Source organism: Pholcus phalangioides, unplaced genomic scaffold (assembly GCF_987345545.1).
Source record: "Pholcus phalangioides strain wild (caught in Gottingen) unplaced genomic scaffold, Ppha-v1.0 ptg000008l_1, whole genome shotgun sequence".
Taxonomy (NCBI): Eukaryota; Metazoa; Arthropoda; class Arachnida; order Araneae; family Pholcidae; genus Pholcus; species Pholcus phalangioides.
Genome location: NW_028301601.1, coordinates 64,172,237 through 64,196,352, shown reverse-complemented (window position 1 = coordinate 64,196,352; position 24,116 = coordinate 64,172,237). Strand labels below are relative to the sequence as shown.

The following is a 24,116-nucleotide window of genomic DNA, read 5'->3' as shown; positions in this document are numbered from 1 at the left end:
TAAATCTACGACATCGCTGCGGCCGGAAAAATATCATGCAAGAACGGGACCAACGACGACTGACGAGAATCATTAAACGTGACAGACGTGCAACCCTTCCGCAAATTGCTGCAAATTTCAATGATGGGCCATCAACAAGTGTCAGCTTGCGAACCATTCAACGAAACATCATCGATATGGGCTTTTGGAGCCGAAGGCCCACTCGTGTACCCTTGATGACTGCATGACACAAAGCTTTACGCCTCGCCTGGGCCCGACAACACCGACATTGGACTGTTGAGGACTGGAAACGCGTTGCCTGGTCTGACGAGTTTTGGTTCCAATTGCTTCGAGCTGATGGACGTGTACGGGTATGGAGACAACCTCATGAATCCATGGACCCTATATGTCAACAGGGGACTGTTCAAGCTGGTGGAGGCTCTGTGATGGTATGGGGCGTGTGCAGTTGGCGTGATATGGGACCCCTGATACGTCTAGATACGACTCTGACAGGTACGTAAGCATCCCGTCTGATCACCTGCACCCATTCGTGTCCATTGTGCATTCCGACGGACTTGGACAATTTCAGCAGGACAATGCGACACCCCACATGTCCAGAATTGCTACAAAGTGGCTCCAGGAACACTCTTCTGACTTTAGACACTTCCGCTGGCCACCAATATCCCCAGACATGAACATTATTGAACATATCTGGGATGCCTTGCAACGTGCTGTTCAGAAGAGATCTCCACCCCCTCTTACTCCTACGGATTTATGGACAGCCCTGCAGGATTCATGGTGTCAATTACCTCCAGCACTACTTCAGACATTAGTCGAGTCCATGCCACGTCGTGTTGTGGCACTTCTGCGGGCTCGCGGGGGCCCTACACGATATTAGGCAGGTGACCAGTTTTTTTGGCTCTTCAGTGTATGTCATTTATGTCACACAACTTTAATTCACCCTTAAATGCATAGCTTTGCACACAGTAACGCTCAAAAGTCTTTTGACAGTCATAAATGTGTATGCAAAATTTGTATTTGAATTTTTTTATGAAATCTATCCTATGAAATGCATGTATCCTATAAATACAAATACAATGCCACAACAGGCAAAATGCCCAACGAGGTGGCTGAGAATACTGAGTCTCATTACAAACTATTATGAACAAAAAATTGTGTATCTAAACTTTTTTAATTCAGAAAAAAATTAATTAACTTTTTTGTTGATTCAAAAGTTTTCTGACACAAACAAACAAGAAAGCAAACAACTTCTAAATAATCAAATCAGTCATGCATTGGGTACCGTAGTAAAGTAGAATAAGTCAACACTTTGCTGGAAGCAGTGTAGATTATAAAACTACTTCCCATATTGGTATAAAACTATTTCCCAAAACTGGTTTGTCCCATTGCAGTGAGCATTTTTTCCCATTCTTTTTGTTTGCACAAAATTAAAAATACATCAAATTTATTTAATTTTTGGCTCCTACTTGTCTGTTGAACTCAATCTATAAATGCTTGATGGCATTCAAGTCAAGGGTCTGACTTCACCACCCATAAAACTCTCATTTTGCTGTCTTTCAAGTAATGTCTAACAATTTTGGAGCTATATTTGTATTGATTGTCTTGCTGTAATATTTTTAATAGCGGTATATGTCATTTCGTAAAGGATGAAATGTGGTTATGAATTACATTTTTATAATGAAACCGGTCCCTTGTGGGTTTTTTAAGAAGGTAAAGAAGGACTACACCATTAGCAGGGAAGCATCCCCACTTTCATCTTCGTGTTTAACAGTAGGAACCCTTAATACCTTAATTATTACCCTTTACTTCACTTTATAACTACCTATAAGAACCTGTAATACCTCATGTGTAATATATAAAACCCATTTATACCTTGTCAATAGGAAAATCGGCATAATTCTCTCTCTCTTTTGCCCTTCTGTAATTAAGTAAGTAACAGTGATTTTTTTTTTCTCTTGAAAGACAACCAAACAAGCCCATGATGTTCAGCCGCTGTTTTAAAAGTGATAAACTTACATTCAGTCCCTGTTTTGAATTGAATTCGTTAGGCTTTTTGCCTAGTGGACATTTTGAGGATCTATCTCTCTTTTCTTGCATTTTGATTATTCTATCTATCTTATCTGTTTTCTTCTTTGGTTGTAAAGAAAATTGCTTTTTACAGGTTCCCAAGATTAGTAAACATGGTTTCACAAACATTTCAACTGTCTGGAAATACCAAAATTACTTGCTACTTGAGCTTGACTTCACCACTTTCTTGAAGTCTTTAATTATGCCTTCCCAAAAAAAATCCCCGAAATTTTTTATGTTTTAGAGTTTTTATTATGTTTTTTGTGCATAATCTTACTATAAATTGATATTAAATAAGAATTAATTAATTCCATAATTGATTAAACTATATTTGTCAAAACACTTTCAATCCACCCAAAGACAAAAATTAGACAATGAAAGCTCATTAACCCCGAACAAACAAATTTCAGCTGCAAGTGTCAATAAATAGCCTATCTTCCTCCTGCTTTACATATGTGCTACTGTATATGCAAAGGGTCCTTTAGACCAGTGATTCCCAATGTGGGTTATGCCCCCTGGGGGCGATGGAATGTTCCGGGGGGGGGGTAGAAACTATGGGTATAGCATAGGATTCTATGGGTTAGATTACTTTGGGGGTTGCTGGGAGAAAAAAATTTCTGAAGAAGGGGGCGATGGGACAAAAAAGGTTGGGAACTATGCTTTAGACCAGCGGTTCTCAACATTTTTTGACTCGCGGAGCCCTTTTCAGTGAATAATTTCTATGGCGGAGCCCTGTTTAACTCGAGGAGCCCATTTTTGTACATTATTTATATGGCAGTACCCTTAAGGTCTCTTCTTTTTTTCTTTGTTTGTTTATCAAATTTATTGGTCTATTTTATTATTCTCGAGTGGCCGCGGAGCCCGATTGAAAACCGCTGCTTTAGACCATCGGTTCTCAACCTTTTTGACTTGCGGAGCCCTTTCTGATATATAATTCCTGTGGCGGAGCCCCGTAGGCCTTTTCTCATTTATTCATCAAAGTTACTGATTTATTTTTATCATTTAGAAATATTTGTAATTATTTTCTAATTAGCCATCGTGTGCAGAAAAATGACCATGGTGCGACAAAAATGATCGAAATGATCAACAAATCGTCAGGCAAAATGTCTCATGCCATATAGCTAACTCGTACTGCTGCTGTGGTGGTTGAGTGGTCATAATGACGGACTCGCATCGCGGGGACCTGGGTTCGAGCCCCACCGTCACCACAGTGGTGGTCGGCTGAAGTTGGTTTTCTGTGGTTCCCAACTTCAAGGCGCAAATGCGAGCCGATCTCCCCGTTAAAAAGTCTCGCCACAGAGAGCAACAGTACAAATATTCAGTCACTACACATCACTCACTTCACTTCTGAGATATAGATGGCAGCACTGAAAAATCATACACAACACTAGATACGCACTCAGACTGTTAGGTACACGCACTTACACTTCCGGCACAACTCACTAGGTAGTAAATTGCCTATGGCAATAGACCTGAGTTGTGCTCGGTTTGAAAAAAAAAAAAGCTAACTCGTACTAATTCAATTCTACATTTGCACGTTTTGATGGAATCTCCTTATGAAAATTTAATGATTCTAGCAACGTATGTCGTCAAGTTTTACGCTCAAACTTGGTTTGCTATGAAAACTCACCCTTCCTGTAAAAATGGAACACAGCACCTGCTCAAGCTCATCGCTGCAACTCGGTATTTGCCCACAGAACTGAAAGACAAAATATATCCCGTAATTCTCAAAGAAACACGTACTTCGTATACCCTGAAAATTCTTGATCACAATGCTGACCGACTCTGAACAGCACATCAGTGAACCAGCAGCCCGCCGCATTCAGAAAAATAGACTCCGACTGTTTCAACTTCCTATTGTAAAATTTGATGTATCATCTTGCATCGATCTCATTGACTGGCGAAGTAGAATATATCTGATCCACTGTCATACTCTCTTTTACCTCGGCGGTAACCTATCGGTTAGAAATTCTTCGGAATATGGACTGGGTCGCCGTTTCGTTTAGTAAGTCAGTCTCGAAACGCTTTGCCGAAATTCAGTAGTAATGAGGATTTTTCCGCTATTTGAAATATGATCATAATAATATAAATGCCACTTTTAACCTTTTTCTTGTAATAAATAAATGTTACCCATGCAATTTTTATTTGCTTTATAGATACACATTAAAAATTTATTTTAAAACCTTACTTTGACAAATCATCAAAAAAAGTGGTTTTTTTTTTTTCAAAATATGCATTCTTCAAAGTCAATGCGGGGGCAGAAGATGATAACCCATTCTTAAAAAAATTTATGTGACCTAAAGACATCATTTGGCACCCTTTTCATGCTGTGCCGGATAGAAATTTAAAAAATAATAATTTTTACATGGAACGGTGACCCACCCTAGTACATCCGGAGACCCTAGGACTCCGTGAAGCACTGGTTGAGAACTGCCGCAGTTCCACAAACAAACTTATTGTTCCATTGTCCCTTTGACAGAAATTTTTTTCTCTCATCGCCCTCGACCATACCATTACATCGCCCACTTTGGGAAACACTACTTCAGACGTTCATTACTGCAGCCAGTTTGAAGATAAAAATTCAGAATAAACTTTGCTCATATAAGCTGAGGTCATTTTCCTTTCATTTTATATCTTGAATTGGCTGTTAGATGTCCCAGTTAACGGCCAATTCCTCTATGTTTGTTGCAGAGCAGGCATGAGCTGTGATTTGGCCTATCTGTTGAAATTTTTGTTTTCATTTCTCTTCTTTTTTTACCTTCAAGTTTGCAACCCAATTTTTTTTCTCACTATAGTGCGAATCGCAAAGAAGGTAGTTATACATTTGAATGTGATATTACTTCAATACATTTATTTTATAGATGATTTTTGAGGCTTTGTACAACCTCTTTAAGGCACTGTCTAAGCAATACAATTTGAGAACGACTTTTTTAATGATTTTTCAGGCTTTCTATATGTGTCATTAACTATGAAAAAAATTATGAGCTCGAAAAAAAAAATCGAGCCTTTAAGAGTTAGAGCTGAAGTCAAACTGAAAACATCACTTAAGTTTCAGAGAAAAATGCATATTCTAACAATTGAATTCTAAAATTTCTTATGGTTTTTAATTTCTAAACACATCACTGAAATCATGCCATGAGTATTGTTGCCACAAGAGCCATAAATTTTAGGGTTATTGCCAAAAGATGAGAAAATTTGTGAGCATTCAGTAGCTGACATCTATTTTTGAAAGGGACACTAAAGGGATTTGTTTATTGTCTATTTTTGAGAATTATAAAAATGCAGTTAGCCTTGAACAGCAAATAAATATTTTTGAAAAGAAACCAAAGTAGATGACCCTTTTGAATTTTTGAATATGAACCGAAGAAAATCTGAACAGATTTTGTCAATAAGAACACACCAATGATTTGCTATGATTTTTAACTCAAATCAGGGTTGTCAAATTTCCTCTCCTTGTAGATACCTATTCCCCCGAACTGGGTTTTTTTAGTTTAAAAACCCAGGTTCTTTTGGGGAAAATGGGTTTTTTCGGGAAAATTGTTTGTTTTTGAAGCAAATGTGTTGCTTTCAGGTAAAAATTTTATTTTGAGGTTGGTTTATGTATATTTAAATGTGTTTGAAAAATTTTTGCATAGTGCAGTGTGTAAACTATGTATATTTTGAAGTACTTTTAAATGATTTTTTAGGAGCAAAAATATGATAAAAAATAATTTCTTGGAATCACAAACACACATTTTTATAATTCTTCTGACTAACTTTTTTTTATGTAAGCATTTAGATACAAGATTCACATATTAAAATATGTTACAAAAACCACGAACAGAAAATTTAACCATCGACATTAGTTTAACAAATAATGTTTTAATGTTTTTCTGTTGCTCGTAATTCATAAATAACATAACAGTTTGATTTACTTATATGTTGCATCTAGTCATTCTTGCTTTTATTCCAACATCCAAAAGAAATTTATATTTTTAGACGCAGCATGTAGAACTGTTTTTAAATTGCACTCCTCTGTTGCCATGAATTTTTATTTTAATTTGAATAATTTTGATTTTTTAGTTGACTATTCTGTTTTCCATACTAATTTTTACTAGCATTTACCAGAATGGGTCATTTTTTTTTGATTGACACCTTGATAAATTTTTTCTCATTTTTTTTGTACTGTTATATGAAAACAATAAATTTGATTTGATTTTGAAAAAAACATATGTATATACCTGATATGTAATATGTGATAAGCATATCGACAGAAATTATTGCTTATTCATAATACAGAATAATTTCACTCCTCTCACATTTGTATAAATAAGTTGAAGCCTCTGTGAAAAAGTACACCATTAAAAATATTTTCATGTTTGTATTACTTTTTTATATTTTATACAGGCACATCAGACTTTCATAATTGAAATATCAAGAGACAAAAATAACATTATCTCATAACGAAAAGAAAGTAACTTTATGGGATTCTTGAATTGAACATTAATAACGAACTCCTTTCTTCAAGTGAAACAAAACAGAAAGTATAGTTTTTCTCTGTAAATAAGACCTAACCAAAAAAATAAGCCTTATACATTCTCATAATATAAGTCCAACCCCGAAAATTGGCCTGTTAAAATTGTCAGCCAGATGAGGGCATTCTGTAGGTTGGTTGTTATGCATAGCAGGTTTTATTATAGAAAGTGATATTAATATATAATAATGTTATTGACATTTGTATTTTGATAATTCAAGTTATTCAGTATTTTTAAGTTTTAAGTGCCCAAAAATGGCTAATTTGCTCAAGTGGAAAACACCTCCATAGTAATGAGTCATCAGAATGACTGCTATCTCCTCCTCTTAACCAGATCATGGCCCACTGCTTTGTCTCAATGAACTGCTATCTCCAGACTCTTGATATCATTATAGATAAAATATTCAAAGACTGTTTGTTTATAGAAATGAATGACTTCAGTGAAAATAGGATGGGGAGAAATAAATTTGGAAAATTCATCAAGTCCACCCCGCAAGACTGCACATTTAAGTGAATTCAAAGGATGAACTAAGTGACAGCTGTGTGATTGAGCCTCAGCAATGCATTACAAGCATGCACCAAAAATGTATATTTAGACATAATATAACATGTACACATAAAGGATATATATACATTTATAAGTAAGATATTTTGAGGTTGTGGAAAAAATAAATTCTATTTTTCTCCCATTTTTCTCAAAAACCCACCAAAGTTGTATATGAACAATTATTTCCTTATTGTATGGTCAATTTTATTATCAAATACATAGTTTAACATGCACCAAAAATTTATATTTAGACATAATATAAGATGTACACATAAAGGATGTACATACATTTATAAGTTAGATATTTTGAGGTTGTGGAAAAGGAAACTTTAATTTTCCCCATTTTGCCAAAAAAAAAACCCGGGTTTTTTACAAACCTGTCATAAATAGGACTAATTTCATTACCACATAATATACCTGATGCAGTGACTTATGTCATCCACTTCTGATCGAACACAGACATGTCCATCGGCCCCTCACATTTTAAAAGTGTGTATTTTTAGTAGTCACTGGATAGGGTTTTTTTTTTTCTTTTTCAAGTACTCTGTATAGTAGTACAGATAATTTATGGTATAAAAATGGTGAGGTTCTCTGCCCCTCAGGCTAAAGTTCTATCAGTCTTCCCCATGTGAGGGCCACAGGCATGTCTTATGATTAAATCTTTTGAAAAATTCTTCCATTTGTTGTTTTCAGCATCAGTGAATTGTTGCTAATTCTGTCAGTATGTTTCGCTATGATTTTTTAACTTAGGCAAGTGAATGAACAGGTTTCCATAGAGCGCAATAAACTGAGGGAGAACATAGAAGAGGCCAATGCTAGGGCTGCTTTACTTGCTCAAGAAGTGGATGAAAATCACACTAGACTGGAAAATGCCCTAAAAGAGAAACTGCTGTGAGTAATCAAAATATACTTACCATGTAAGATTTTTCTATGCAATAACTCTTCTCTTTCTTGCATATGCTATTGCTCCATCTCTTTCTTTTTCATTTGCGTGAATATGTCAAATGTTATCATATAGGCCTACAAGGTGTTTGGAAAGACTGTATAAACTGTGCAGAACAAGAATCTTTTCCCTGAGTCAATAAAAAGTGTTCTGAGAACCATGCCTGTTGAACTGCTAGCTTTCAATTAAATCAGGGAAAATATATATAATATCAAGGAATTGGAGAGTCAGTACCCAGAATTCATAACTCCTGCTACTCCCCAGGGGCATACACAATAGCAACCTTTTCAGAGAGCACATAGAATTTGGTGGAGCACATGGAATCTCTACCAGAGAAATTTTGAATCACTAACCTTCAAAAAGCATTTTAAATTAGCATATGTTGATTACCATAGCTTATAAAGGTTTTTCTTCCAATATTTTATTTTTTTACAAAAATGTTTATAAATATCTTTTGAGTGTCTATGCCCCTCCCTCTATATGCCTTTGTTACTCCCTGTAGATCAGTGGTTCTCAAATTTTTGTCTCATATAGCTTCCCTACCCCATCTGCGGTTTCCCGAGGATAGTCTGACAAAGACCGCTTCAAAGTATGAAACAGACATACATGAATTTTAGCTTGCTGCAATGCCCCGACAAAGGTTTGTGATGCCCGTGGATGCTGCAAAACACACTTTGAGAATCACTGCCATAGGTGGTAGAGTACTAAGAAATGTTTTGATAAGTCATATGCATTATTTATAGATATGACATTGATTCTGATTCTGTGTGTTTGGATGTAATAAATTTTGTTTCCCACTTCACTTGAAACTATTGGTCATAGAGGTAAATGCCACTGGGAATTTTTTATGTAGTCAGAGCTTGGATACCAATTCTACAGGGTTTATGTAGTCTTTTGAGGAACCTTGGTTCTCGGGTCCAGACAGGCTAAGGAGGCTACAATAGTAATTTTTACTGATTCTTAGACCACGATTCATCATATTTTGTTGATTTATACACTTGTAGTCAGACTTGTTATTCTGTTATATAAATTTATATAGATATATGTACACGTACTCCTTTACTAAAATTCTGGATACACACACACCCATCTTTTGGGAACCCTTCGATATCTCCTTGAAATGCGAAGCGGGGGTGTGTTCAATCCTTCAATGTTCAAGTCTTTCGAGGGCTCCCTGTATACTGCCATTCTACTTTCAAGTTACTCCTCTTGCAATATATTAACCTTGCATATGTACAAATACCTATCTGAGCAGGTTCAACTGATGGCCATCTCATTGAATGAGGGCCCACCATAGCATCATGACCACTGCTATACTAGAGTAGTGAGTAAGGAATATGTAAGTTTTTTATGCTGGTACTTTCTGCCTGTTGAAATTGCTCCAGTTTCAATATAATTGCATCTTGATCAAATTTTCATGATTTTTTTTTTTTTACTTTATTAGTTGTATAAATAATACTTTTCTTTCAAACTGAGCGCAACTCCGGTCCTATTGCCATAGGCAATTCACTACTGAGTAAGTTGTGTCAGAAATGTGAGCGTGTGTGTACCCAACAGTCTGAGTGCGTATAGGGCTCGAACCCAGCTTCTTGCAATGCGAGTCCATCACTTCGACTACTTGACCACCTCAGTGACTGTATTATACTACTGTATATGGAGTATCTCTGTGCCAAAAGTATTGTGTTTTGAATCTAAACATGACCTATCATTACAGCTTGGTTGAAAAAAAGTACCACGACCAGGCCAGAGAGCTCGCAGAGGAACTGCAGCAGGAACAGGAAGCCATAGCTGCCCAAACCAACAAGCTGGTGGAGAAGCTTCAGAACGAACTCGCTAATATGCGTGAAGGAGAAATGTTATTGAAAAATCGTCTGAATGAGCTTGAACAAGTTGGTAGAAGTTTCCAAAGTTTGTTTGTAACTAGTGCTGGTCTGAAATCACAGTTAAAAGTCTTAATTGAGTTAATAGACTCTGTCAATTGGATTAAAATTTGATTAAAGTTTCCAGAAAAAGTGTATAATTTAACTTTATTTGTTTGGCAAAACCAATTAGATGTCTTACATGAAATTCCTAATAATTACATTTTAGATGAGTGACCATATTTATAAATATTTTAATCAATATTTTGATCAAATTTTTCAGCATGGGGTCGCATGTGCCAATTCAATTAAAACTGGTGAGAACAAACCAGTTTCAAATTGAGTTTGATAGGAGTTTCAAAAAACAAGATTAAAATTTATTCTCTCCACCACCATGAAGAGCCATTTTGGTATTCCGCATGCATTTTTATTTGACTGCCTTATTTCTATTGACATTTTTTTTTCAGCCCCCATGTTGGGCACTTATCCTGTTATGGCCTTTGTGTTTGAGAAGCATCAGCTTCTCTACCCCAAAATACCATTTGAGAAGAGTTTCTAGGAAAACAAGCAGCAGTATGAAGCTCGAAAGTAGTTTCAAAATCAATGAATGACTGAACTAAAATAACTGATTTAAATTAAGTGATCCAAGTGAAATTCCAGGATTTCACGAATATGTTCAGCATATTAAATTGCTTCATGTGGGTGGCTTTATTTCTCGTTCTATCTCTATATTTGTTTAGTGAATAGGTGCATGAAATTAATAAAATATATTTCTGTAGCATCAGTTAATCTGCAGAAAAAAATTGATTAATTGGTTGATTAATCAATCAAAAACCCTGTATGTCATCTGGTCAAGTGGGATATGGTTTTTCATATCGCAACTAGATTTTGTAGGATATAACATTTGACAGCAAAACGCCAATGAGAGTATACTGTATTATGTAGTTGACATGTAATTAAAAGACTTTGCTAAGTAATGTTAAAATACCTCTATTCACTCATACTGCTTACCATATTACCTTTGATTAAAATGATTATGATAAATAAAATTTCTACAGATCAGTTATTCATCTAGCTGATCTGTATCCTGGACAGTTACAGCTATGGCTTTCCTTTTGAGAAGGAGTTAATTGTTTGGATGATGTGATCAATAAATGACATAATCGTTTATTTAATTGATATGATTTGTTTTGAATTGACAAGATGTAACCATTTCTTTGTTTTGTTCATCTTCATCATTTATTGTTCAGGAAAACTCTCGTTTAGAGTCAGAGCTGCAGGACATGACAGAAAAATTTGTGGACTCTGAGAAGCAAAAAGACATTCTCCAGAAGGAGCTCTCGATTTTGCCTGAATTGAAAGAAAGGGTATGAGAGCAAATTTTCAGTCTGTAGATTAATTCCTATGTGAAACCTCTTTAAATGGGTAATTCTATGAAGAAGGGGTTAATTTCCAATACGGCCAATTATTTCTGGTCAGAAAATTTTCTCCTACACATCAGTTCACCTCTATTTAGTGACCACCACTCTGAAGAGCTAGTTTTCTGAGAAAAAAAAAAAGTAGGGTAGACCTCTTAAGAGAATCTACTGCGTATGGAAATTTTCTCTTTTTTTTTTCTCAGATTGGGAAAAAATAATCAGACAGTCTATTTTAAATTACAATGCCAATAAAGTGCAATGTGTCTGTAAACAACTGAGCATATTTAGCGTAAAAATACCCTCCTACAGTTATGTAGCTTCTACTAATACTACTTAACCCTTCATGTCCCCCTTGTACGCATTCCTTTTTGTAATTTCTGATGAATCTGTACATGCCCGAATGTGTGTCTTGAGTGTATGTGTCACCCCGAACATATTTGTGTTGTCGCAGTTGTGCTTGTTTTGTGCTCTGCTGGTGCTGCCATCTGTTTTCCACATTTCGAAGGGAAGATGGTAAATGCTTGAATTTTTGTGTTATATAAGTGCCAAGTCTGTCTGCTCTCTGTGGAAAGACTTTATCTCATATGGGGGACTGGCTCAGGCAGTCATGTGGCAAGTATCTGCAAATCTTCAGAATAAATTTCTCAGTTATTAACTAACTTAGCTCTGTGTATCAAAGTGTACATAGGCATATGCAGAATTTTTTTTTTGGGAGGGGGGGGGGGTTCAATTTTTTTTCTTCTGAAGGGGGTGTTGAAGTTTTTCGTGTAAAATAACATCATAATCTCTGCTTGAGGAAGGGGGGTTAGAACTCCAAACCCCCCCCCCCCCTGCATACACCAGTGAAAGTGTATATGCTTCAAAATAAATATATTGGAACAGACGTAACACAGTGAAAACACTTTGAAGGGCCAACCTCCTAATAAGATGTTTCTTTATGGTCTGTAATCTTACTCTTAATAAGTGGGTCAAATCATGTATATAATTATACCTAATATCTCTTAGTAAATTGGGAACACATTTATTCGATTTAACCCATTTGTGATAATGGATGTAATATTGGGTCCAAATGGCAATGGAATAAATTCAAACAAATTCTGTGCTTTCTTTCCTATCTCTTCATCATTGTGAAGCTTTATAGTAACCCTATCAACTGAAGTTGCTTCTTCTTTCCCTTCTTTCTTTCCATACTCCTGTTAATGACTTTTTCTTTCCCCTTCCTTTTTCTAACATGCGGTTAGGTTAGGATGAGGTTACCAGATTTATCTTTGATTAATCAAATAAAGATAATCAAAATTTGATGCCAAAAGCTTGTACATGAAGTGATAAATTAGGGGGGAAATTTGTCGAATGGTCAGTTTTCTAAGGAAAGGAGAAGAATGGCCGGATGAGAGGTTTACTCCAGATGTTTACTTAGCATAAACAGAGCAAACATGCTCAAGGATTTTATATATATATATATATATATATATATGACTTCCCCTATGCCATTTTAACAGTATCATGGGGTTCTCTGGCACAACACATAGAGCAATGTGTTGTGGAGATGGCCCATAAGCTTGCTGCTGCAATTGACTTTAATTGCTATGCAAGGTCAACATAGAAACTTCCTCTCAAAGAGAAAAAGTCCCCTTCCCCCAAGTAGTATCCAGAGAGATGAGCCCAGTGGTAGGGATGACCCTGAATTTCCCTTGTCACTGATGTTGCTTTTAAACGTCCCCTCCCCTTTCACTTAGCTTATTTGCATTCTAGTCAAAATTTTTACATGCCCGGGCATTGAACATTGAACATTGAAGGACCGGACACACCCCGCTTCCCATCTCAAGGAGATATTAAAGCGTTCCCGAAAGATGGGTGCATCCGGAATTTTATTAAATATGTATATGTATATATATCTATATAAATTTGTATAACAGCATAACAAGTCCAATTACAGGAGTATAAATCAACGAAATAATTATGATAAATCATGATCTAAGAATCGAAATCTAAATTGATATTATAGCGTCCTTGGGGCACGTCCAGACTCGATAATCAAATTCCGTTGGTGGCGGTCCGTCCGCGTTCGTTGGATGTCACTAGTCATGTAGGCCATACAACGACGAATCGATGTCATGTCCTGGTCCAAGTGTCCAAGTCAGCCAATGTTCGGACACCCAGATGTTTTAGCTCATTCTAGGAACACATTCCTGTTCCATGAGCATCCTACGTCTTAATTCTCCTGGGCAATTAGGAGATTTCATCATTCCCGAAGCTACATCAGCTGGCTAGCTGGATTATGGGGGTGCATTGATTCACAACGTTAACATGTTAAGTGTTTATAGTTTCTCCAATAAAGTTCACTGTTCAACGACGTATCAGTTTCGTGAATTTCTGGTACCCCTACGTGGCCGCAAGTTGTAGACTCTCCCTGGTATCAGCTTTACTGGTCTGGAAGGCTGAAATTCATCCTGCTTCTTCCGTAGTTCACCCATCTTGTCGTGCAGCAAATACAGGTTACGGTCTGAAAATTGAATCAAATTTTGAATGCGTGAGAAGTTCATCGGACTTTTTAGTATTCTTCTTTTGAATGCCGTCATCTGACTTTGTGACATCTGACCAAAATGAAACGCTGATGTGTGTGGACATTGGCAGACGTAATGCCATAGCGAGCCCGTAGCACCACACTTACAAGCATTGTGAGATTATCGTCCAAAGCGCTGCAAGTATGTCGGAAATGGACCATGCTCAGTTAAAAGGATTGTTTTTGTTCGCGGCCATACACACTTGCGCAAAGCCACTCGACGTTGTATCTTGTAGACGTCTTTCGTTGAGTTCTTGTTCCATTCAACTTGCCAAAGATGAAGCATTCTGTCTTTCAAGATATTACGGGCATGACTCCTCGGCCAAGGTAGAACAACCAAGTCTTTCAATGTTGTCGCTTCCTTGGCAAGTTGATCCGCTTTTTCATTTCCAGCAATACCAACGTGCGCTTTGACCCAGACTAACCTTATGTTGTCGTGAGCGTGTAGGATAAGACGAATACTTCGTACGTCAGGGTTACTTAGTTAAATGTGCCACTTAGTTCATTTTTACAAAATTTTGTTTGAGGGGGCAAGCTACATCAGATAACCTTCAGGGCCACATTTGGTCCATGGGTCAAGGGTTTATCGTATATGGCTTAAAGGGTGGGTCGCAATGAATTTCTTAAAGAGAAATTTTGAGTTCTTACCCTTCAAATAGCATTGAAATTAACAGTAAATCGATTATAATAACATATGAAGGTATTTTCTTTCGAAATTTTAATTTAAAAAAAAAGTTTTTTTACATAAAATTTTTTTTTCCGTCTGTGGAGGGAAGTGCATGAACCCCCTATGCCCCCCTCCCACGTAGGTTTCTGATCCCACCAATAAGTGTTAGGAGGTAGGGGGTCAGAGTTTTGCGGACAAGGGGCCGAAAATGGCTGAAAAGTTGATGACGTAATACTGGAACGGCCCCGTGGAATAAAGTGACGCAATTAATGAATTATTATCCTTTTTTTTTTTTTTTTTTTTTTTTTTTTTTGCAATAACACCGCTGAAATCTGCATTCATATAAATTGATAATAACTTAATAACTTTTTTGATGTCTAGTTACAACTTGGCTCAGTTTTTAACTAAAGTTATGATGACAAATTTTTAGCTGGAGTACTTAGAATCACAACGAGGGGTGTTACAAGAACAACATCATGAAACTCTTTTGAGTGAAAATGAAAGCTATAAAAATATCAACCAGGTAATTAACTGTTACATAATCAAACAGTTTTGATTTTATTTCTTAATTATTTCTTTTAATGTAGCTTTTGATTATATATAAGGATTTTGATTATAATACTTTTTTTTTATCCACCTTTATTGCAGGAACTCCAAGACAAGATAGATGAACTTACTTTAGAAATTGAGAACTTGAGGCAGCAAAATACAGTCTGTGATAATCCTTCAAATCATAATGTCAGCCGGAGTCATTCTTGGTTGTCTGATTATAAAAGAGGTTCTACAATTGGCTATAAAAGAAGGGGAAGTGGTTCCTCTTCAGGTTTGTGAAAGAGATTCGCCTTTCCATTTTTAAATTTCTGAAATATTTCTTCCATACGAATAAAGGTACAATACCATTCAGTTGTGTGTGGTGAATTTGATATTTTAACCTTCTCACAGGCATTTACAAGATACCTTACCTTCTTGAAAGCCTTTTATTTGAGCAGTGACAAGCCCAAATGTCTTTTGTAAAGCTGATTTCTCAGTGGAATACGTCTTCTTATCCCACTTACTTTGAACCGGTTGAAAATCATATAAAGCCTACTCCATAGAAAAAAACATACAGCACTTTACAAAGGTTTTGTGGTTTCTGCTATGTCACATAAAAGGTCAAAGAGAAATTCACAGACAAAACTTCAATATCTTCCAAAACACCAGAAAAGAACTTTATTGAAGAGAAAATTGAGTGAAAAGCTCCTATTGTCATTCCTACAGAATTCATAGCCAAATAAAATTTTCATATGCGAATTATATGCTATGCAATGATTTTTTCTCTTGAATTAGAGAATATATGAAGCAGAAAATTTTGTATCTGCAGATTCATACTCAGGAAATTGCAATAAATAGAAATTTGGTAATGGCTATGAGTTTTACATTTACTATAAATCACCTATTTAATAATCAAATCAAAAAATTTTTCCTTTCAATCAGTTATCTTGTCTATGGAATGTACATCTATGAATTTCTTTTCCATGAATTACTCTGACATTAAATTGTGTCTATGAGTTTTCTTTTTTTTTTTGAAGTACTATCTTGATGATGAATTGGTGTCTACAGACTTTCTGTCTATGAATTACTATATGTGAATTTTCTGTAAGCCCCACCAAATAAGTTTCATATTTCTATAGAGTTTTTATTGTATTTCACAAATTTTTACATTATATTCAAATTTTATGTAGTCTCTCATGTATTAGTCTCTCCCTTACTTTAGAATTTCAGTGCTAGATTTTCTCACTGAACTATCAAAATCAATATCATCATTCATTTGTGCATACTATCTCATTGAGTTTCCTGTTGCATGCTCTTATTTGATAAATTATTATATTCAATTTTAGATGAAAACTCAGAAGATGAAAGTCCAACGATTGGGAAGATGAGAAGGACATTCTTGTCCCCTAATCGTAAGTTCATCAAAGTTTCCAGACACACTGATCATAGGTTTAGCATTGAACTGCACTTTTTCTTCCTTTATGCATTTCACAAAGGGCATGTTAGTCCAGGTCAGTCAAACGTTTTACTATTTATTCGGAAAGAGGGTAAGACCTTCAGGTGCTGAGCTTGAGCTACATAGGAGATTTTTATTTTTTAAATATTTCTAAGGATTCTTGGCTCCACACTGGGAAATAATGTGTGTGCTTGAGTGCTCACAGCATCCCAGCCTTTGATGCCACCGTGTTTGTCTACTATACCAAAAGCATGTGCATAGGTTTGGTGAGTATTTACAATTACCACTAACTGTGGAGCAGGGGTCTTCAACCTTTCAGACGTTGCAAGCCAAATTAAACTTTCCACGAAGCCCATGGGCCACCAAGTTGTAATGTGGTATTCTTGGCTATTGAACATTGTTCCACAAATTTAATGAATACTTTTATTTATTTATTTAGAAGACACCAACGAATAAGGCAAATACACAAAAAATAATAAAAGTCCTAATGCATTTCAACACCAATGGGTGCCGTCTTAAGAGGAAAAATTTAACCACTAGTTTCGCTGACCGAGTTTCCCATTTGGGTTGAATACCAAATCTTCACGCTCGGTTGCTCAGCGGAAGAAGTACATCTGTTCACTTCAAACGTCGTGGTCAGAATGAAGCTGTGAGCCTGCGTGAGATACTAATGCAGCGTCCTGATTGGACCTTTGCGGAATAGTGCTATCCGATTGGTCCATTCGAATTTTCTTGTAATTCCCGCTCAAAATGAATTTAAGCCATGGTGTTGCGACACCCCCGATCGCAACACCATGGCTTAAATTCATTTTGAGCGGGAATTACAAGAAAATTCGAATGGACCAATCGGATAGCACTATTCCGCAAAGGTCCAATCAGGACGCTGCATTAGTATCTCACGCAGGCTCACAGCTTCATTCTGACCACGACGTTTGAAGTGAACAGATGTACTTCTTCCGCTGAGCAACCGAGCGTGAAGATTTGGTATTCAACCCAAATGGGAAACTCGGTCAGCGAAACTAGTGGTTAAATTTTTCCTCTTAAGACGGCACCCATTGGTGTTGAAATGCATTAGGACTTTTATTATTTTTTGTGTATTTGCCTTATTCGTTGGTGTCTTCTAAATATTCTTGGGCAAAGTGGATCAACTCTTCTACTTTTATTTACCCTGAATCTTTTTTTTTAATTTTCATTTTATATTTATTTTTGAATAACTTCCTTTCATTAATTAATTCTTTTTAATCAATCATTTTTTTATAAAATCTGAAATTTGTTCTGATAATTCTGGCATTTTTTCATAATTTTAAATTTTCAATAATTCTGAAATTGTTTCCTTCAAAAATTCTTAATTTTTCCATGAATTATTACAATTAACAATTCTGTAATTATTTCTGTTAGTTCTGTAATTATTTCTGTTAGTTCTGTAATTATTTCTGTTAGTTCTGTAATTATTTATTTTAGTAATTTTGTAACAATTTCTTCATTAATTATAAATTTTAATCAATTAAGGAAACTGTTTTTTTTTTTCAATTATTCTAAAATTATTCCTTTCATTTAAGGTTTTTTTCAGCATTTTTGTAAATTTTGTAATAATGTATACCTTTTTGATGCTGCATTTGGCCACCAAATTTGTTATGATGACTCTTGTAATGTATCAAATGCACAGCACTACTATTGAATCTGGAAGGTATCTCATAGTTCTAAATATACAGTACAGATTTTAATGGCCTGAGTTCTTTAACAATTTTTTTTTTCTGGAATTTAATCGTTTTTCTGTGTAAAGTAGCTTTTTTCTAAAAATGCTTGGTGGGCCTCAGCAAAAACCTCAGTCAACTTTGCGGCTCAAATGCGGGCTGATCTCATTAAAAAGTCTCACCATAGCAAAACTCCTACAACGATACAATTATTCAATCATTACACTTCACTTATAGTTAGAAAAACTGATGGCAGATGGCTGCACATAACAAGCATTACATAGAAACAAACCTCACTTCAGGTTCACCATACGTACATGCACATTCCAACATGTACCAATTCATTAGAAGTTCTGCAGAGGAATGTGGACAAAGGTGCATGTGTGGTTTAGTTGTAGCAGCAGCAAAAAGCTTGGAGGACCATGGGTTGAAGACCCCTGCTGTAGTGGCTGGGCTGTGTACAGTCCAAAAGAAAGAAAGAAAAGATTGTGTTCGAGACAATGCTTTTAAAGTCCTTGCCTGAATCTCTCATGGCACAAAGGTAATACACTCGTGTCCATAAATTAAGGATAATTCAGAATCACACGGAAATCAACATCTAAAGTAAAAATTTTACCTGTGGAATTATAACACACATCTGCAAGAATGATATGCAAATTTCAGGAAGCCACCAGATGGTGCGATAGAACGTCACAATGACGAGAGTGTAAGAGGGGGGTATATATATATATATATATATATATATAAGGAATGGTGGCAAAGAAGTAAAATTGTTCACAAGAGTTCTGTAAGGCGCTTAGTGCCATAAGCGAATAGTTATGACACAGAGGACGCATGTGGATGATTTTTTACGTGGTAGAATTATCGGCCGCCTGGAATGTGGGCGTACTCAGATGGAAGTATCCGAGGAACTTGGAATTGCCCAAAGTGTGTCATCTCTAGGCTTTGGCAACGATTCCAAGATAACGGAAATGTCAGTAAACGTTACAGTACAGGTCGCCCGCGAGTTACAACGCCGAATGAAGACCGGTATTTGGCAGTAACTGCCAAAAGAAGCAGATGGAGCACAGCATCCTACCTGTCTCGTCAGCTATCTGCAGCCACGGGTACCACAGTTTCAAGGCAAACCGTGTACAGACGTTTGGGAGATATTGGTCTATATGCTCGCAGGCCTGTCAGATGTGTTCCGCTCACGGCAACTCACTGTCGGCAGCGATTAGCCTGGCGTAGAGAATATGCAATGTGGACATCGTCACAGTGGACTTGTGTGATGTTTTCCGACGAGTCCAGGTTTAGCTTGCAGTCTGATTCACGTCGGACTTTCATATGGAGAACGCCAGGTACCCGTTACCACCAAGACAACATCATTGAACGACTTATTAAGTAATTGAAATGGAGGTTATGAATTTTATCTGACTCATTTTTCAAAGAGTTTGGATCAAGAAGGGTTTGATCATACAAGTGATTTGTTAATTTTTATTTCATAGAAATGAAATCAATTAAGTGAAATTGTAAATTGTTTCTATTTCATTTTCGAATGACAATAATTGTAAGCAACATATCTACTGAAATGTATCGTCTATACACAATGAAAATGACGCAGTGATGTCATTTTTGTAACTTTGACGGGAAGTGCAAGAAATGAATATTTTATTTTGATGGGTAAAATTGGACATATTTGGCCTCTCAACCTTTTGGAAGTGTCTTTGAAATCTTTCTGTTAAAAACCTCCTACAATGTGTATTTTAATAAGACTAAAGACTAAAAACATTTTTCGCACGTTTCTATAAAGAAAATTATTGTAGTTTTTTTATACAAAAATTGCCACGTTTTCAAGACAAATAAATTCGATTGGTCGAATGGTCGACGCGTTTCGGCTCTTCAATGGAGAGCCGTCATCAGGAATTCTGACCACGAGGTCCTGATGACGGCTCTCCATTGAAGAGCCGAAACGTGTCGACCATTCGACCAATTGAATTTATTTGTCTTGAAAACGTGGCAATTTTTGTATAAATTAAAACCAGGCAAAGTTTCTAATTTTTGTGATAATATTGTAGTTTTGTCTGACAATTTAGGATTTTTTTTCAAAACCAGAACCAAAATGAAAAAGCGTTCTCTACTCGAATCCGAAAAGTTTTTGGTTTTTTATTTGTGAAAAAGGAAAATAATGAATTAAAGAATCAAAACTTCCATCAAAGTTTGAGTCTTTGTCATGGGCCCTCCCATCCTGAAGCCGGCTTCTTGGCCAAGCTGCCCCCATCCTCAGCTATGTTCTACAGAGAAGCCTACTACTAAATCCCACCGAGCCATGCTCTGTCGAATAGCGAGAAAATTATCAATAAGTGACCATTTAACTTATTGTATAAAAAATTTTAGATTTTGATGAAAATTTTTGAAGGGGTACTTTCATAAAAGTGACCCCTTGAGTAGAGTTCAAAGACACATTAGGAGGAGTTTAATACCTTAGAGTGCCATAAAGGACAATTTGATTTTCTGGAAAGTGACCTGGTAAGCAGAATGACACATTATTCAAGTGGTTTGACTGTATTACATTTTTATTTTAATTAATGATTTATATTTCCTTCATTTACTTACAGCTAATCAAGATTCAGAGGGATTCTCATTGGACGATAAAAATATTTCTGATGAAACAGAGGAGAAAACAGTTGCAAAAGTTATTGCTGTAAGTATCTGATTGTTGCCTTGATTTATTGTGAATTGCTTTGCCTTGATTTATTGTGAATTGCTTTGCCTTGATTTATTGTGAATTGCTTTGCCTTGATTTATTGTGAATTGCTTTGCCTTGATTTATTGTGAATTGCTTTGCCTTGATTTATTGTGAATTGCTTTGCCTTGCATGTATGTGAGCATCCTGTGGAGTATGTATCACTATTCCTGTTCCTATTTATTTATATACAGTTTTGTAGGTGAGACCTGTATAAGAGATTGTGTTTGATAGTAACCGAAATATATTGTTTAATGTTGTACAAAAATTCATTGGTTGTGGGAGAATTAATGATGATGAAAGGAAGTTTGTTTCAGTCAACTGTGTTATGACGAAAGAAACTATATTTGGAACAGTCATATTAGAAGAAAAAAATGGGATTCATTTTGTGGAAGATGGTTAAGTCCATGAGGAATGGCAGAAGTAAGAAGTATCAAAGTTTCCTTCCTAAAATTTTCCACTTCCTAAAGTTTGCTGCCAGGGGGGTGCAGTTACTCTCACCTAGTTTCAGCCCCGCTATGGGGAATTTTAAAAAAGTTGGAGAGTAATAAAAGGTTGAAGATTAAGTTCATGTTTAAGTTTGGAAATGGATGCATAGGCATACCCAGACCTGCCAACTCTCCCGATTTTTCATCCTTCCTCCCGCTCTCCGGATTTGTTAAAATTTCTCCGGATTTTGGCAGAAAATTAGATTTTACTCGAGCTTTCACGTTGCCGTAGCGTCAATGATTACCGCCGTCGTTAGGGAAAACACCCATAGAGGACAGCCGTGGTCATTTCCATCGAGCAGCCTTAAAAAAGTCCCTGTGACCGCATTTAAGCAACAGGCAAAGACGCGACTTCGTTTTCGTAGCGTTTATCCGCAATCATTTATCAGGGGGGAAGCCCTTGGTTGCCGAAATTTCTGTATAATCGTTATTGTATTCCATTAATAGCCGTGCGATAAACACGTTTTTTCGTCGGCAACGTTGTAATTTGAGTTTTTTTTTTTTTTTTGTTTCATCCGATTAAACGTGTTCAGAAAGAAAATATAAAACTTTAGGCTATAATAAAGCTAAAATATAAAGCTTATAAGAGTTCATAGGGGGGGAGGGATGTAACTTTTTCTTAAATTGATTTTTAAAAAAAAAATCAACTTTTTTTTTTTTTTGTGAAATTTTTTTTTTTGATCGAATCTGTGTGAGTGCTGGGGGGGGGGATCTCCGGATTTCAAAATTTGGCACGTCTGGGCATACCAACAGTCATGGATACAGCAGGTGGATTTATTTTTGGATTGGTTCTAATTTGTCTACTTTTAGTGGGCCCAGATTTCAGATGTGGAGGAGAGTATGGGAGAAATATAAGTTTAGTAACAGAGAATTCAAGCATCGTGAATTGAAGGTTGCGATGATGGAAAAAAAGTTATTGGAGACATTTCTGGTAGATGTAATTAATGTGTTGATTCCAGTGCAGGTCTGCCTAAATAATGCTGCCAAGGGATTTTAAAATGAAAAACTTGGGATGTAGTTGAGTTATTAATAGAGTATGAAAATTCAGAAGGAAATATTTTTTATAAGAAACTGTGTGTGTGTGTCATCAAAACTGTTTTTGATGTGATGAGACGAATTTTCCACATGATGAGCACCAGTCAGAGAGGGAATTTAGGCTAAGTTGAAGAAGTTCATAATCAGGACTCATGATTGATGGTACAATAAATTACGCAATTTCCAGCAAAGAATCTAGTGTTGCAGTTGACGGTTTCTGAGAGATTGTTAATGTATGTTAAGAACAGTAATAGTGAGAGGACTGATTTCTGTGGAGTAGCAGAGTTTATGGTGACAGATAAGGAGCTATGGTCTTTAAAATTAAAAAATTTTCTGAGATTTTTTAGATAAGGTTCCAACCATCAACATTAGAAAGTTTGGCATGGGGAATAACATAACATAATTTATTTGTCCCCAGTCAATTTCAATAATACTGTAGTGACCGATCATAAACGATGCTCTGCGACGTCATGATGTCACGTTTTTCCGTTGTAGCGTTTTTCGCCTTGTGATGGATGGTAACCTAGCAACGGATCGCCAGAGAGTTTTTCGAACGTTTTAATCAGTTGATTGTATTTCGTCGTACAGAATGGATGTCGCGTATAACTTGTCCGTGTGTGTGTAAATAAATGTTCATGTTTTAAAAATGAAATTTACATCTTCTCATTGCCATCGCCTTTACTGGTGACCCGGACCTGCCAAGAACTTATCGCCATGGCTAAACAGCAAGAAAGCGATTCAAGCTGTCCACGCGAAACTGCCGACGTTCTCGAAGGACATGATCAAACTTTTTTTCGTCCAGCTCGACGCTGCCTTCAAGATCAACCATGTTACTGCCGAAGGAACCAAGTATAACTACCTAGTCAACTGCCTAGATGTGGAGATCTTGTCAACGGTAAGTGACATTGTTTTCGATCCTCCCGCATCGGATCCGTTCTCGAAACTCAAGGAGAGACTTCTCGCTGTGTATAAACATTCAGCCGCGAAAGAGGTCAAGATATTGTTAGAAGACCTGTCCTTAGGTGATCAGAAGCCTAGTACGTTGCTACGTAAAATGCGTGAGCTTTCGACAGGGCGAATTAGCGATGAGACTTCCCTCAAAAATTTGTGGCTTCAACGGCTACCAAAGAGTATACAAACGGTGTTAGCAGCTAGCAGTGAAGAACTGGACAAACTAGCCGAGTTAGCTGATCGAGTAGCTGAGCTCACCGAACCCAATTACGGTCATGTAGCAGAAGAGTCGTCTTGCTCGGAAATAAGAGACCTTAAACTGCAAATCTCGGAGCTGACTAAAAGAGTTGAGCAGTTGGGAAATTTCCTTCCTGGGCTATTTGGTCAATGAACACGGCTCAAAGCCTATCCCGGACAGAGTTCGTGCAATCCAAGAGTTTCCTCTTCCAGAAAACATCAAGCAGCTTCGAAGTTTTCTGGGAACTTTGAACTTTTACAGGCGATTTCTACCATCTACAGCAGCTGTGCAAGCACCACTTCATTCCTTCTTGTCCAGCACCAAGAAGAATCACAAGACATCAATTCCTTGGACTCTTGATACCAGACAAGCATTCGAAAAATGCAAAACACAGCTCGCTAATGCTACTCTTTTGCACCAT

General features: G+C 36.5%; 1 protein-coding gene across 2 annotated transcripts in view; it reads left to right on the top strand.

The window, feature by feature from the left end:
* The window catches only part of LOC149084760 (ninein-like protein), a 223,328-nt gene that overhangs the window by 179,303 nt on the left and 19,909 nt on the right, over positions 1-24,116 (top strand). For both annotated transcript variants that reach the window (XM_089235189.1, XM_089235191.1), the window contains exons 9-15: positions 7,878-8,018; positions 9,785-9,959; positions 11,180-11,296; positions 15,008-15,100; positions 15,226-15,400; positions 16,455-16,520; positions 20,856-20,941. In XM_089235189.1, the coding sequence (XP_089091315.1) occupies positions 7,878-8,018; positions 9,785-9,959; positions 11,180-11,296; positions 15,008-15,100; positions 15,226-15,400; positions 16,455-16,520; positions 20,856-20,941 (853 nt within the window). The remainder of the gene's footprint in view (positions 1-7,877; positions 8,019-9,784; positions 9,960-11,179; positions 11,297-15,007; positions 15,101-15,225; positions 15,401-16,454; positions 16,521-20,855; positions 20,942-24,116) is intronic.